Raw genomic sequence first — 13,658 nt, 5'->3', positions numbered from 1 at the left:
TTAGTGAGGCATGCCGAAAAATCGCTCGGGGTGAAGTTGGCTTTCCGAACTTAGCCAGTCTGGCAATCCGGGATCTTATTTGTTTTAATTAGGCAAGCCGAACACCGTATGCCAAAAGAATTCCACACCTGATGTAATTCCCGTATTAGCTGCACCGCCTGCTCGGCATATAATGGATTGCCTAATTAGTGACGAAATAACGGTAACCAGTTGCCGGTTTGATTCTCCGAGCTCGCTCATTTAGACAAAACTGTGGCAATGCCTAAGTTCGGCATGCTCATGGATTGCCTAATTTAGTACGAAATAATCTGGTAACCAAAGGCTTACCGAAGTTTAGCTCACCGCTTCTCGGGCTTACTTAGAAGCAAAACCCAGTGGGAAATGCCTAAGTTCGGCGGCAACCATGGATTGCCAAACTGTTATGAAATAACAGCAACCAAAGCTTACCGAAGTTTGGGGAAAGCTCCGCTACAATGCCGTCCATCAAGGCAGGGAGAGACTTTGGTGCCTCTGGTGAAGCCTTCCAAGTCGTTTGGCGAATAATTTGGTGATTCCACCCCACAGATGTCATTGTTATATCGTTGTGCAGATCTCTTCCATAACTTCGCTTACTTGCTTTTATGCCCAGTTTAGCTGCCTGGCCTGCCGAGGCCTCTTTTCGAATATAAGTTTTGGGTTCGGCGAGCGTTCGCAGTTTCCGTGGCGCGGCGACGTAGCTCATGACACTTTTGCGGAGTTCTGCCATGTCTGTTGACCACCAGTACGCCGGGCTTCAGAAACCCGGTTTTTCAGCCGCGGCATAGAGGCGTCAGCGGCAGCAATTTCAATGCATTTTAGTACTGCCTCCTTCCTCGTCTCCCCTGCAACCGGAGCTCGAATTATTCTGAAGCGGTACTATTCGTGTGAGGACGTTATTGCTCCTTCTGGATGCTTCCCGGTTTCACTTCCGCCAGAGACCCATGTGGTTTCTGTTCGAAAGTCAACCAACGCAGCAGAATGAACATACCGGTGATCACCACGTATTCTTTCGATGCCAGTCCAGTCCTCATCATGTTGGCTATCCTTGAGTGCCAAGCCAGCGCGAGATGTCGATGACTTTTGTACCTCGGTCTTCTTGTTAAGTCGCAAAACAAGCAATTATGAGGCCTGTGGCTTCCACAAGCAAAGCCTGCCGGGCCTCTGGCACGAGAAAGTCGAAGCAACCCCTCATTCCCACCTGCTTTTGGCATGCTTGTTCACCAGCGAGCTATTACTAATTCCCTCAAGTCGTCGAGCTTACCCATATACCTTCATATTGCCAAATTCTAAGGAAAACACACTTGGCTGGGTGAAGCTGTCTATCCGGCATTTCAGTTTGCTCCGCTTCCTCGTTGTTGTTGACAGTACCTCTTTCGAGTTTACCATCCAGATAGCTGCCGTGCCGGGACTTATCAGCGAAACTTCATGTTTTACCCTGATGTTTAGATAGTGTCTTCGCAGGCATAAAGTTCGCACTGATTTCTGCCTTGGAAGACAGTTGGCGTGCCAGGTTTTGCGCCAGTGCAACCATTTCAGATTGCCTTATAGTACATGTCATTTCTGCCCTCTCGTGGCTTCGGCAAGTGCCGTGCGGGAATTCCTTGCAAGCTCCGAAAGCCAGAAATATGAAGTGCAAACCATCTGGACACTTTCTGTCCAGAAGTACAAAGGAAGCGCAACCCCGGCTTCTCCGCGCGCAGTTTACGGTCCCCGTGTTTTACTGCGCGTCATTTCTGACCTCTCGTAGCTTCGGCAAGTTCGGTGCGAAATGCCTTACAAGCTCCGAAGCCTGGAACATGACATAAGCTATCTGTAGCTTCTTTGTCCGGTGTACAGAGGAAGCACTTTGGCTGTTCAACGCAGTTTGCAGTTTTGTGGCTTTCTCCCCCGCATTCAAAACAGCACTTGCTACGGTCAGGCCCCTTACAGGAGTTCGTCACGTGCCCGTATCCGAGGCATCTGATACAGCGTATTACTTTTACAACTGGGCGAAAGCAGCAGTTTACCCATCCGATCATTATACGGGCCTTATCAAGGATCTTGACCACGCTTGCCTCGTCTAACTCGTAGAAGGCTGCCCGGTTGCCTCGTCGAGTAGGTTTTGTCAAATTTACCTGTTTGATCTCCAGGCTGTCGGTGAAGTCACGTTTGAGTGCTTCGCGGACGTCGCTCTCGGTAGAAATTCTATCCAAGTCAAGGATCTCGATCGTTGTTTGTGGTATGAGTGTTCTGACTGAACCGATGTTAGCGGTTGTTGTTTTTATCGCAGCCGTGAAAGCAGTAGTGTCTTCAGTCTTGCGACCCATTTCTAGTAGAACGCCCCCGCGCTTCGTTTGTTTGATAGCCTTTATGTCTACTCCAGTCTCTGACAGGTTAACCTTGGCCTTGATTTCCGTGATGAGATCAGCGTACGTTCGCCCTCCAGTTGGCTGGATAAGTACAGCTTTAGTTCTTGTCCTCTTTCTCCTCGGCTTCTTGGAGCCACCATTGCTTGGCTGGTTTTGGGCTATTGCAAATTGGGCCGCTGGCTCCTGTTCTTCCTTTTTCTTGTTTTGTCGAGTCACCTCGATCCAGGCGTCCTCCCGGGCTGTCCTTTTCGGTGCTGGCTTTTCGATTGTTGAGGAAGGACTGGGCGTGGACAACGGCCTCTTCTTGTTGTTGTGCTTTCCTTGCTGTGGTAGTTCCCCAGGAGTGGTCAAAGATGGCTGTGGTTTTTTGGGCAGACTCGGAGTTGTTTGGGTCGTTGACGCCGACATGCCTGGTGATTTGTTGGCTAACCTATATGCTGTAGTGATAGATGTTATCAATTTTCTGATCTCATGATGGAGATTATTCTTGTCTCTTATAAACTGGGCTAACTCTCAGATCTTGCTGCCAAGCCTTTCCATTGGTGACTGTTGGCCGGAGACAGTCGGTACAGAGTTTATTCTTCCTCGGTAGGTTTAATTTGTGACAGGAGCAAAAGGTCCTCCACTTTTTGGAGGAACGTTGCTCAGCTGTCCGTTCTCTTCCATCTGGGCTGTTTTCGTGCTCCCTGTAGCATTTCCAGACAGCAGAGCCATGGGGTCCACCCCGCTGTCGTAACGGTCGCTTGATAACGACGAGTTCAGGCCCGTTTGCACGCCTTCCCTCGCCGGCACTGAGTTATCTATCTTCTGTACTGTAGACGATGTTTGAAAATCTTCTGATATTTCTATATCGTTGTTCGCTAAGTTTGGTCCACCCCGAGTATTTTATTTCCTCGGTACCTGACATTACTGCCGGGTATTCCCCTATCCACCACCTGGGGAAGTGCTCGATGCAGGACCCAGCAGCCCGACACGGTGTGTGTGTTTGTGTGTGTGAGTGTGTGTGTGGATGCATGTATGTAAATCTCTTATAACTTTTGAACGGCTTGACCAATTTCATCACGGTTGGCGCCATACGGAAGGGCTTGACCAAATTTAGATTTTAATACAATTTGGACCGATTTGGACCGGTAGATTTTGAGAAATCTCTAAAAAACTACGAAAAAAATGTTTTTCAAATGTGGTTGTATTGGAATAACTTTTAAACGGCTTTACCGATAGATTCTAAAAACTAATCAGCTCTTAACATCAAGAAACCACGTCGATCGTCGAAATTTCCAGTCTGATCAATTTGTGTTGAAAAAGTATATCATAGAATTTGAAAAACTGCGTCGAATGCTGCTAACCGCGTGAAAATTGGTTTATTCATTTAAACGTAATTGCAATTTGAAGATTTAAATAATAGCGTTTTATTAAACCCCTATCAGACTTTTGAGCTCGAAGATTTCGAAAGCTTATAACATCTAACTCTTTGAGCTCAGAGAGCTCAAAATAATTCTTAAATTATATTTTTGAGCTCAAAGAGCTCAAAAACGTTATACGTGCAATTTTAAGCGATTGGATATGGAATTAGTAGGAAGTTGCAGGGATGGCCTTCAGGGTCAACCGTTTCCTAATTTTTTTTATTAAGATCCATACACGGAAAGAACAAGATTACACTGGATAATATTCCAGATTATACTCAGTGACATCTGTAGTGGAAAGAAATTTCAAATAGTAGCTAGTATAATCCAGATTATACTTGGTTACATCTGGATTATACTCATTGTAATCTCCCATTTCTCCCAGTAAAATCTCAGATTATACCTCGTCAGATTCTACTGGATATAAACAGAGATTGTATCATGTAGAATTTTGATTATACTCAGGAGAATCTTGGATTATGCCCAGTGATATCTGCGCCATTTTCTTTCTATCATCTGCGTGTGAAGTGCTGTTTACAATTTGTGAATTATAGTCAATTATCAGTATATTTGTAAAATGTACTAATAAGCGAGAAATCTCGGATCAGGTTTAGACTGATTATCTCAATTAAAAACACAAAAATACTATCAAAAGTATGAACCTTCAATTTATTTACACAAATATCACTTGATTAGAGATTAAATAGTTATCAGATTGTTATTAAAAATGCGGATAGTTTAAGCACAGCGGTGATGCAAAAAGATAAGCCGGTTGCCACGAGGTCGAAACAAACTGGTACTGAAAGAAAGCGGTGATTTTATTGAGTAAGCACAATAAAATCTGAAACAGACTAAACATGAATTAAACATAATTAATTTAAACTGGTTAGTTAAATTTTAACAGGGTAAATGTACCCTGTATCGATAAGTCATTGAGTATCGATCATTGTTCGACGCAGAACTTGCGCGTCTCGATCTTCGAACCTTGAAAGAGATTAAGGAGGGGGTAGTTTTGGGTTAGAATTCGTATGCCGAGCATTGCACGAGGGAGAAGAGGTGTAACCACCAGACCGTGTGCAACGGAAAAGTTTAAGCAGCAGGAACAATGGAATAATCAAGAACAAGTTACAAGAGAAGTTGGTCCCCGTAGTAGTTACGAGACGACGGAGAAGCCGAAATACTACCAGGATTTCAACCTTAGGCAGTGAGCTAGATCGTCATAATTACAAGGTACCGAAATTTACTCCGTGAGCGGGAAGTAGACCGCGGTCTTATACTCGGTTTACTTCTCTTCTAAATTATTTATTTAATAATAATTATTAATATCCGTTAGTTTAGTACTGAATGATTTTCACGGGGATTCGTACCCGAGAATCATTCAGTCGACCTTGAGGTGAATAATCATTTTTGATTTCGTTAGAGAGAATTTTAATTAACAAGAGTTAATCAACTTAATTATTTAATATCTGGAATTGTTTTATTAATTGTATTAGTCTATATAATCAATTGAAAAAAATCGACAAGTGTCTTCTCACGAATTTTTGTCAAGCATCAGTAGAGATTTAAAAGTCATAGATAACGAAGGACCCAAGGTCATAAGTAAGTAAAGTAACGAATATTTAAGGTAGTACCTCCGCGACTTTACAGTCAAAAAGTTTTGGATTAGTACTATACTTAAACACATTAGCTGTACTATGACTGTGTTCAATATATTTTTAACGTGACTGTACTTCTTTCACTACTACATCCCCTATACGTATACACACATACTATGAAATTCAATTCTGCATGGAACTGTGGCAACGTCGCGTTATTATTATTCTTATTTATCCTATACCTATAATACCACTCAATTTATTTACAGTTCATATGCGCAGTAAATGTAAACAACCGGCTATTGTTATTGAAATAAACAAATAATTATGGGTGATCGAATGCGTTATAAAGGAAGATTTATTAAAAAAAAAGTATTCGATAAACAAATTAAAATAAAAAATGGTTTACAAAAAAAAAGAAAAGGCAATGATTTGTCAACAAATAATAAACCTAACCTATCCGAAGGCTTTCGTGTGGTGGATTTAAAATTGTTAGCCGAAAAATTGAAATGTGTAAAATGTTTTGAAATACTTTGTCTTGATAATATTGTACACGAACAAAATTTAGGGCTGAATTCAATCTTAAAAGTTAAGTGCACTAAATGTGATATAATAACAATAGTTCCAATGAGTAAAACTCATCGTACAGCTGATAATAAATCTAATCACTCAGACATTAATACAGGTGTAGTTCTTGGTAAGTTAAATAAATATTAATATTTAATTAATATTAATTTTAAAAAATTGATAATTTAAATTTACTTAAAAACAATAATAGTTAAATTTCTATGTGAAAGTTCAAATACTAAAATAAATATATTTATTACAGGTGCTATACACGCTGACTATGACTGCACTGGATTAAACAAAATATTGGCATGTACCAATATTCCAACAATATTGCCACAATTATTTAAAAGATATGAAAGAGAAGCTGGTCCTGCAATCGAAGAAGCTGCTAAGGAGAGTTGTAAAAGAGCTGCCAAGGAAGAGCGACAACATCAATGAAAATATAGACAAGTTGTGTGAATTATTGTAAGTTTAATTGAAATTGATAGAGCTACGGAGTAACAATTTTTTTTTTGTTTATAATTTTTTATTGATCATATGAGGATGATTTGAATTGATTTATTGTCATCAACGAAACAGAGTTTTTAGAAGTCTATAATTTTTTTGAGTTGTAGATGATTTTTTTAAATTGAATATAATTTTTTTAAATTGTAAATAATTATTTTGAATTATGTAGAATTTTTTCGAATTGTATATAATTTTTGGACTTAATTGTTGTCTAGACTTTCATAATAATTTCTATTCTTACTTGTCTAAATTGTAAATATTTTATAAAATAATTTTTGTTCTCATACATTCCAAATAACAGTGATTTAAAATTCTCCGTCAAACTTTGTATTATTTTTTATTTTATTGCTGAACACAGAGCAGCATTAATTATTGATTTTTATTTTAATGTAATGTTTAAATCAATAAATGCTGATGAAATTTAAAATTGAAACTTTACATCCCTGATTTCTTATTATCCCATTTTAATCTCCCTTTCCTCTTCCTAGGCCTCAAGAGATCGTCGAAGAAATTTACCCTCACCATGCCAAATTAAAATCGTCAATAGTTGATTTAGATGAAAACAACAATACCACGTATGATTCAGCTGTCGGAAAAGTTGTTAGTATTATTGTATCTTATGACATGGGATGGAGTAAAAGAGGAAATGGAAAGAGCTACGATAGTCTCAATGGTTATGGTACTATTATAGGATTCTTGAGTGGCAAAATTCTCGATTATGCTAATAGAATAAGAAAATGCAAATTTTGTGACTTGGGCAGGAAAAAAGAAGATCATGATTGCCGGAAAAACTTCGTCGGTAGTGCCAAATCAATGGAAGCATCTGCAGGAGCATATTTGGTAAACAATAGCACAGTTCTTAAAAAAGCTAATCTTGAAGCACGAGTACTAATTGGCGATGAAGATAGCTGCACTATCGCAGCCGTTCGTCGAGGGAACCCTAAAAAAATTTTTAAACTTGCTGATCAAAATCAATTGAAAAAAAATTTTAGAATTGGAAATTGTCGAATTTTAAAGAAATAAAAAAAAATAGTATTGATCATATAAAAAAATGTTTTTAGTTATGCATTGGCTCAAAATGTAGGTGATAGCAAAAATTTAGCAAAAGCTATAGGTAATATACCTAATCATTTGTACGATAACCACGAGAATTGTGGATCTTGGTGTTGTCGCAGAAGTGGCTCTGGGGAACAAAAAATTTTGCTTACAAACCTAACTTTATTTGATAAACTATCAGCTGTATGTGACAAGTACACTGCTAGTGCAAATAAATTTTCAATTCCTGCTTCGAGCCAAGCTAATGAATCATTCAATAATATAATGGCTCATAAATCGCCAAAAAACATTTGCTATAGCAAAAGCGAATCATCAAGTTATCGTCTCGCTAGTTCTGTGTGTACCAAAAGTGATGGCGATTCCTGTATCGTTGGAATTAGAAAAAAACTAAAGTTGTCACCAGGGTTACACACTTCGCTTTATGCAGAGCTATCAGATAATAAGCGAAAGAAACGTGCAATAGATGCAAAGCTGCCGGTTGCCAAGAAACGTCGTGTACTTGTAACTCAAGAACGTGAGAAATTAAGAAAGAAGAATGAAAATTCCGAAGGCGTTCAATATAAATCTAACTGCGGTCTGTCGCAAGACGGTGAAGATTTTGAAGCCTTTGACGAATCACAAATTAAAGGTCCAGATATTCAAATGTCACCAGAGACATGCAATTTAGTTTTTTTTTATTTAGAAACCTCGGGTTTCCGTAAAAGTGACGAAATTCTTCAAATTGCAGCATCTTGTAAAGGGCGAAAATTTAGTGTCTATATTAATCCTACAAAAATCATTGATGATAAAGCTTCCGCGTATACTGGTGTTACGTTCTCAATTTTTAGTATTTATTTTATTACGCCTTTAAATTGGTAGGGACGATTTTTAAATTGAAAGAAAAAATTTAATTAAGAACTGTCGAATAAATTCAGGTTTGGCATCATTGGGTGATCTATTGACCCCAGGTGTGCCGTCACAGATGAGCTTACTTTACCTAACTAATATTTTAGGGACTCACCATTATTGGCCCCATAAGTCAGCCCAAATAATACCCCGTTTCTCTAACGACTTAGCCTCGAAAGGCGGGTACGTGTCGTGGCCGGTCTTCTGGAAATACTCCTCGGAGTAGTATCCGTATCGAGGGTCGTCGACCGGGATGACTCCTCCTGGTGGCCGAACTTCGGGAATCTCAACGGGAGTCAGTGTCCAAGTCCTGGTGATGTCCGTCCAGAAGGCAGGGCGGTTGTTGTTGATTGGAATGGACTGACCCTCTTGACCCTGGTACGAAGGAGGCGGTGATTTTGGAGAGTCTTCTTCGGCGGTTCGTACTACTTTCACACGCGGTTCAACGAGTATTGCGTCGTCGATTATTCGCAACGACGGTTTCGTTGCCCGCACTACCTCTACTTCCGGTTCAACTGGGTTTGTGTTATTAATTGCCGACAAACTGAACGGTTGGGCTAAGAGACGACGGCCCCGTTGTACCGAGCGACCGGATCGACGCGATCGCCTTCCTCGAGACATGAACTGGAGGATTTGGTGTTGGCGGAACGCTGGCTAGCGCTCGCACCGAAGAGACTGGAACCTGGTGAACGCTGATAAGCGCTCGACCAGCAGGATGGGTTAAGTTGGCGGAACGCTGGCTAGCGCTCCCGCCGAAAGGTTTTCTTATTTGGGGTGGAACAGCTTGTTAAGCGCTCGCCCCCATAATAAGTATAGTGGACTATGTATTCGGTATAGTTGGTATTTATTCGGATAATAGGATCTGGAGAGATTCAAGTCGGAGGGCAGACCTCTTTACACTAGAGAGTCTCTGGATCTACTGACTGAATTAGCTCCAGATTAGTTTTTTATAAACAGTTTTTCAGCCATGTTTGCAGCTCAGGTTACTCCCTGAGAGAGTCATCGAGGCCCGGGTCCCATGCTGACGTAAGGTGTTTGGACTATCCGCGGCCGCGGTGACTCTCTGCTGATGCCTTATCGAGAGATTTCCGTTACCAAGCTGCTGATCAAGCCACCAGCGAAGCAACGGACATCTCTCAATGTGCATTCGGAGAATTTAACGAGATATATTTATTTAAAATATAATATTTATAAAGTAATCAAAAAAAAATAATTTTAGGCGAAATTCTGAGAACGTAACACTGGATTAAAAAATATTAACGGCGATTTATACTTTCACGCTAAAAAAGTAGAATCGTTGCCGCTAAAAAAAGCTCTCCAGAGTTTTTTAATGTTTTTAAAAATGTCACCCAAGCCATGTTTACTTGTTGCACATAATGTTACGTTTGACAAATCGCATTTACTGCGTTCTATTTTGAAATGTTCGATGGTACCTGCCTTCAGTAAAATCGCAGGATTTTCTGATAGTTTGCCTTTATTCAAGAAAAATTTTACTTCTAAAAAGATTTCGGGTGAATATATGGGGTATTCCATGCCAAATCGACCACTTTTGAACTCGACCCCTTTAAATTTTGCTGAAACATTTCCATTCTTTTCTACTCTTTGAAAAACACTTTTGAGAATTTTTTCAAATTTTTTTGGCCAACCCAAAAAAAGTTATGAATTTTTCAAAAAAACGGCTTTTTTATTTTCAAATAGCCATAACTTTTTTAGGCATCGACTTTTGGGTACCTTTTTTTTTTAAAAATTTTTGTTTTTAAATGAACTTTTTGAAAAAATATATCAGAAAATTAAATATCATCAATTCTTCAAAATAATCGGCTTTTTTTGACCAAAACCGTTATTTTTTGGAAGTTCGACAGTTTTTTTTTTTTTTTTTTTTCTCAAAAAAAACTTCAATTAATATGACAACTTTTCCCATCCATCTCGGAGTGGCTCGGATTTTTTTTTAATTTTTTTTATTCAATTGAAAAAAAATTGTCAAATTTTGAAAAATGGAAAAAAATTTTTTTTTTCTAAGTTATTTCTATAATAAAATAAATGTAATTTAAATGTTTTGTGGTATAATATCCTTAATTTATAAGCTTATAAAACGATAGTAAATACTAAGCTTATTAATGAATATTGTTAATTTTTAATGATTTTACAAAAACAATATAATAATTTAATCATTAATGTTCTCTCTGGCGTTTCAATATTTTACAAATTCTATGTTCATTAGAGTTTGAGAATTTTTTTACATACAAACAACCATTTTTGTCGGGGATTACACAATGTAGTTGTTGAGTTCCTACAATTGGTTTCGTTTTTGTAAATCTGTCATTCAAGTCGTTCAATGCTGTATTATAGTCTTCTTCTGGAGAAAACTTGACTATGATATTTGGCAAGTTATCCGGATCAGAAGTCCATTTGTAAAGTCCTATAGGTGTTGTTATTTGTTTATCTACCGCAAGCTGGAGACTTGCTCTTGCTGCAAGTCGTTTGAGGATACCACCAATTCCATCACACGGACCTTTGCCATGGGCAGTTGCAAAAAAATGCCATTCAGCAGGAATATCAAAATCATCTTCATGGTAGTACAAATTAACAAAATTTTTAAAGTTTTTAAACTGTTGAGGAGCCCCATCAGAAAAGTAATAAATCTTGTTACAGCGTTCAGGAAGACTTTTCACATAATCAGTTATTATTTTGATGAAAACATGAACAGCAACAGCATCGTGATTATTACAGTCTGAAATAATCACTAAACTTCTGTGTTCAAGTTTGTCATTTACTTTATAATAAATAACTACCGGAAAAACTGTCGCCTGATCATTATTCCAGTGAAAACCAGATGCTGCATTTTGTACTACGAACGCATAATTCTCTGCAAAATCACAAATAATGACATATTCATTTGGTTTTAGTGTTTCCTTTAATGTTTTTAAAAACTTAGCTTGTTCTTTTGCAATGAATGAGTGAGGTAGAAGAACTTTCAATTCACTACAAAGGTTTTCAATAAATTCTTCTGTAGGCTGTATAAAAGTTTCTAAACTGCACCTTGGTTTTGATACCCAACGCTTGTACGTGACATTCTCGATTTCCTGATTCTCAAAACATGTCAGTAAAATGTTACTCAACTCATCTACCCCTGGACACTTGTTACATCCACCCAAATAACATTTTTCTGTTGGAGTCTCACATATTATCATGTCCAAGCAATCATTATAGTGTTTCAACGACTTTTCTGTATTCCTCGTTAAAGAATGAACATTTGCACCTGAAATAAAAGTGATTGAGTAAACTGAAAATCTAGGCACGTATGATTATTAATAAATTGGATAATTACCAAGCATCATCAACTTAAAGTTTTGATGGATAGTACATACACAGATAGTATGCGTTCCACTTGCTCCTGCTAACACACAATGTTTCGGCCGTAACGAAGCAAATTTCGAAAATCCAACTTTCTCTGCAGGGTTTATTTCACGGAAACATTGGTAAAGTTCTTTTAAATTAGACAGAACAAGCCGTTTTTGGACGTGTACCCGATTACCATCATCATTTCGAACTGAAACAAAGTCTTTCATGCCGGGCATCAAAGCACTATACTAATCATCGTTGTAAAAATTCGCAATTTTCAATAATATTTGATCAGTAATTGTCGTCCCTATAAAAAAAATGTTAAGTGAATCAATCTTCAGATGTATTAGAGCCATTGATTTTACGCTATACCTACCTAATTTTGTTTCAGGTGTTGAAAGTATACCTTTTTCTTCAACCAACTTTTTTGCTACTCTTGATAAATGTCTTGATGTATTCATAGTTTTACAAATACGTCTTTCACCCCATTTTTCAGGTAACAAGGTTAAGATTTGTATCTTTAAAGACTTTTCTGTTTCTTTATCATTGAATTTATCGTGCAGCTTTTCAATTAATGAACGAAAATTTTCACCATCGTCATCAATTGATCCTTCGTCAGCAGTTGAGAGCAAAATTTTTTTCAAGCTGTCAGACGTCTGATTTATTTTATTACTCAAAAATTGATAATCATTCAATTTTTTTGAAGGAATTGGCGATTGATTTAATAGTCGCAATGCATCGTTTATACTGGGTAATTGAGTTGCAGCACTAACTTGGGATGCCGAGCTTGATTGTGAATCTTTGGGTTCACTATTAAACGACAAGGAACCTTAAAAAAAACAATGAATCGTATAGCTGCTAAAAATGCATTCAAGTAATGTATAAATAATTTAAAAAAAACTTACGGAATGATGAGGACAACGGGAGATCTGTGGCAGTTGTGTTACTATCACTGTCAGCACCATCACTGTTCTCATTGTTATCACTAGAATCATCTTCATGATCACTTGCATCAACGGTAGTATCATTACTAGTATTTGTTTGTTCCTTTACCAATTTTAAAGCTTTGTTTCGACACGAACTGCATAATAAATAATTATCACTTAATCCCAACGTGACTTTCATGATGTCAGTCGCTGGACGTAAACTTTTTTTTTTAAAATGTGATTCTAAATCAAATGGATTACAACAACGATCGAAAAATATTTTTGATGCCATTATGTCTCGATGAAATTATTTCAATCACTGTAGATGAGTAGAAGTAAGATAATTATCTTTTCAAACAAGGTCAAATCAACTATAACAATAATTCTCTTATTTAAAAAATGGAATGACAAAAATCTCTCACTACATCACACAAAAGGTTAACAGGTTATGTTTGGATATGAGCGTGACAGCCTTACTTATGAATCGAAACATACTAGCGTATAGTTTTTTACTATACTGACTATAGATAAGTCCATAATTGTCATACCCTAGATATTACTGATATGTTCAAATTTGAATCTTAGTATTTACTATCGTTTTATAAGCTTATAAATTAAGGATATTATACCACAAAACATTTAAATTACATTTATTTTATTATAGAAATAACTTAGAAAAAAAAAAATTTTTTCCATTTTTTAAAATTTTAAAAATTTTTTTTAATTTAATAAAAAAAAATTAAAAATCCGAGCCACTCCGAGATGGATGGGAAAAGTTGTCATATTAATTGAAGTTTTTTTTGAGAAAAAAAAAAAAAACTGTCGAACTTCCAAAAAATAACGGTTTTGGTCAAAAAAAGCCGATTATTTTGAAGAATTGATGATATTTAATTTTCTGATATATTTTTTCAAAAAGTTCATTTAAAAACAAAAATTTTAAAAAAAAAAAAGGTCCCCAAAAGTAGATGCCTAAAAAAGTTATGGCTATTTGAAAATAAAAAAGCCGTT

At 37.3% G+C, this 13,658-nt stretch overlaps 3 protein-coding genes across 5 annotated transcripts; 2 read left to right on the top strand and 1 right to left on the bottom strand.

The window, feature by feature from the left end:
• The first annotated feature begins 5,388 nt into the window (after positions 1–5,388).
• LOC123272908 lies at positions 5,389–6,372 on the top strand. Its single transcript, XM_044739929.1, has 2 exons — positions 5,389–6,061; positions 6,194–6,372. Exons 1-2 carry the CDS (start codon positions 5,692–5,694, stop codon positions 6,370–6,372), a joined length of 549 nt encoding a protein of 182 aa, XP_044595864.1. The 5' UTR covers positions 5,389–5,691.
• Positions 6,373–7,065: 693 nt separating this feature from the next.
• LOC123272907 lies at positions 7,066–8,355 on the top strand. The gene is made up of 3 exons (XM_044739928.1): positions 7,066–7,120; positions 7,203–7,281; positions 7,503–8,355. The coding sequence occupies exons 1-3, from the start codon at positions 7,066–7,068 to the stop codon at positions 8,353–8,355; spliced, it is 987 nt and encodes a 328-aa protein (XP_044595863.1).
• A 2,195-nt stretch (positions 8,356–10,550) lies between these two features.
• On the bottom strand, positions 10,551–12,956 carry LOC123272892. Of its 3 annotated transcripts, XM_044739909.1 has the most exons (5): positions 12,630–12,956; positions 12,101–12,553; positions 11,711–12,031; positions 11,175–11,641; positions 10,551–10,991 (listed from the first exon to the last, which is right to left on the bottom strand). In XM_044739909.1, the coding sequence occupies exons 3-5, from the start codon at positions 11,958–11,960 to the stop codon at positions 10,554–10,556; spliced, it is 1,155 nt and encodes a 384-aa protein (XP_044595844.1). In that variant the 5' UTR covers positions 11,961–12,031; positions 12,101–12,553; positions 12,630–12,956; the 3' UTR covers positions 10,551–10,553. The 3 variants fall into 3 exon arrangements, with proteins under 3 accessions (XP_044595844.1, XP_044595843.1, XP_044595845.1); XM_044739908.1 differs by having other exon boundaries at positions 10,551–11,641; XM_044739910.1 differs by lacking the exon at positions 10,551–10,991 and having other exon boundaries at positions 11,053–11,641.
• Positions 12,957–13,658: the final 702 nt, after the last annotated feature.

The sequence above is a fragment of the Cotesia glomerata genome, linkage group LG10, assembly GCF_020080835.1.
Source record: "Cotesia glomerata isolate CgM1 linkage group LG10, MPM_Cglom_v2.3, whole genome shotgun sequence".
NCBI lineage: Eukaryota > Metazoa > Arthropoda > Insecta > Hymenoptera > Braconidae > Cotesia > Cotesia glomerata.
The sequence above is the reverse complement of the archived record's forward strand: the minus strand, read 5'-3'. Positions and strand labels throughout refer to the sequence as shown.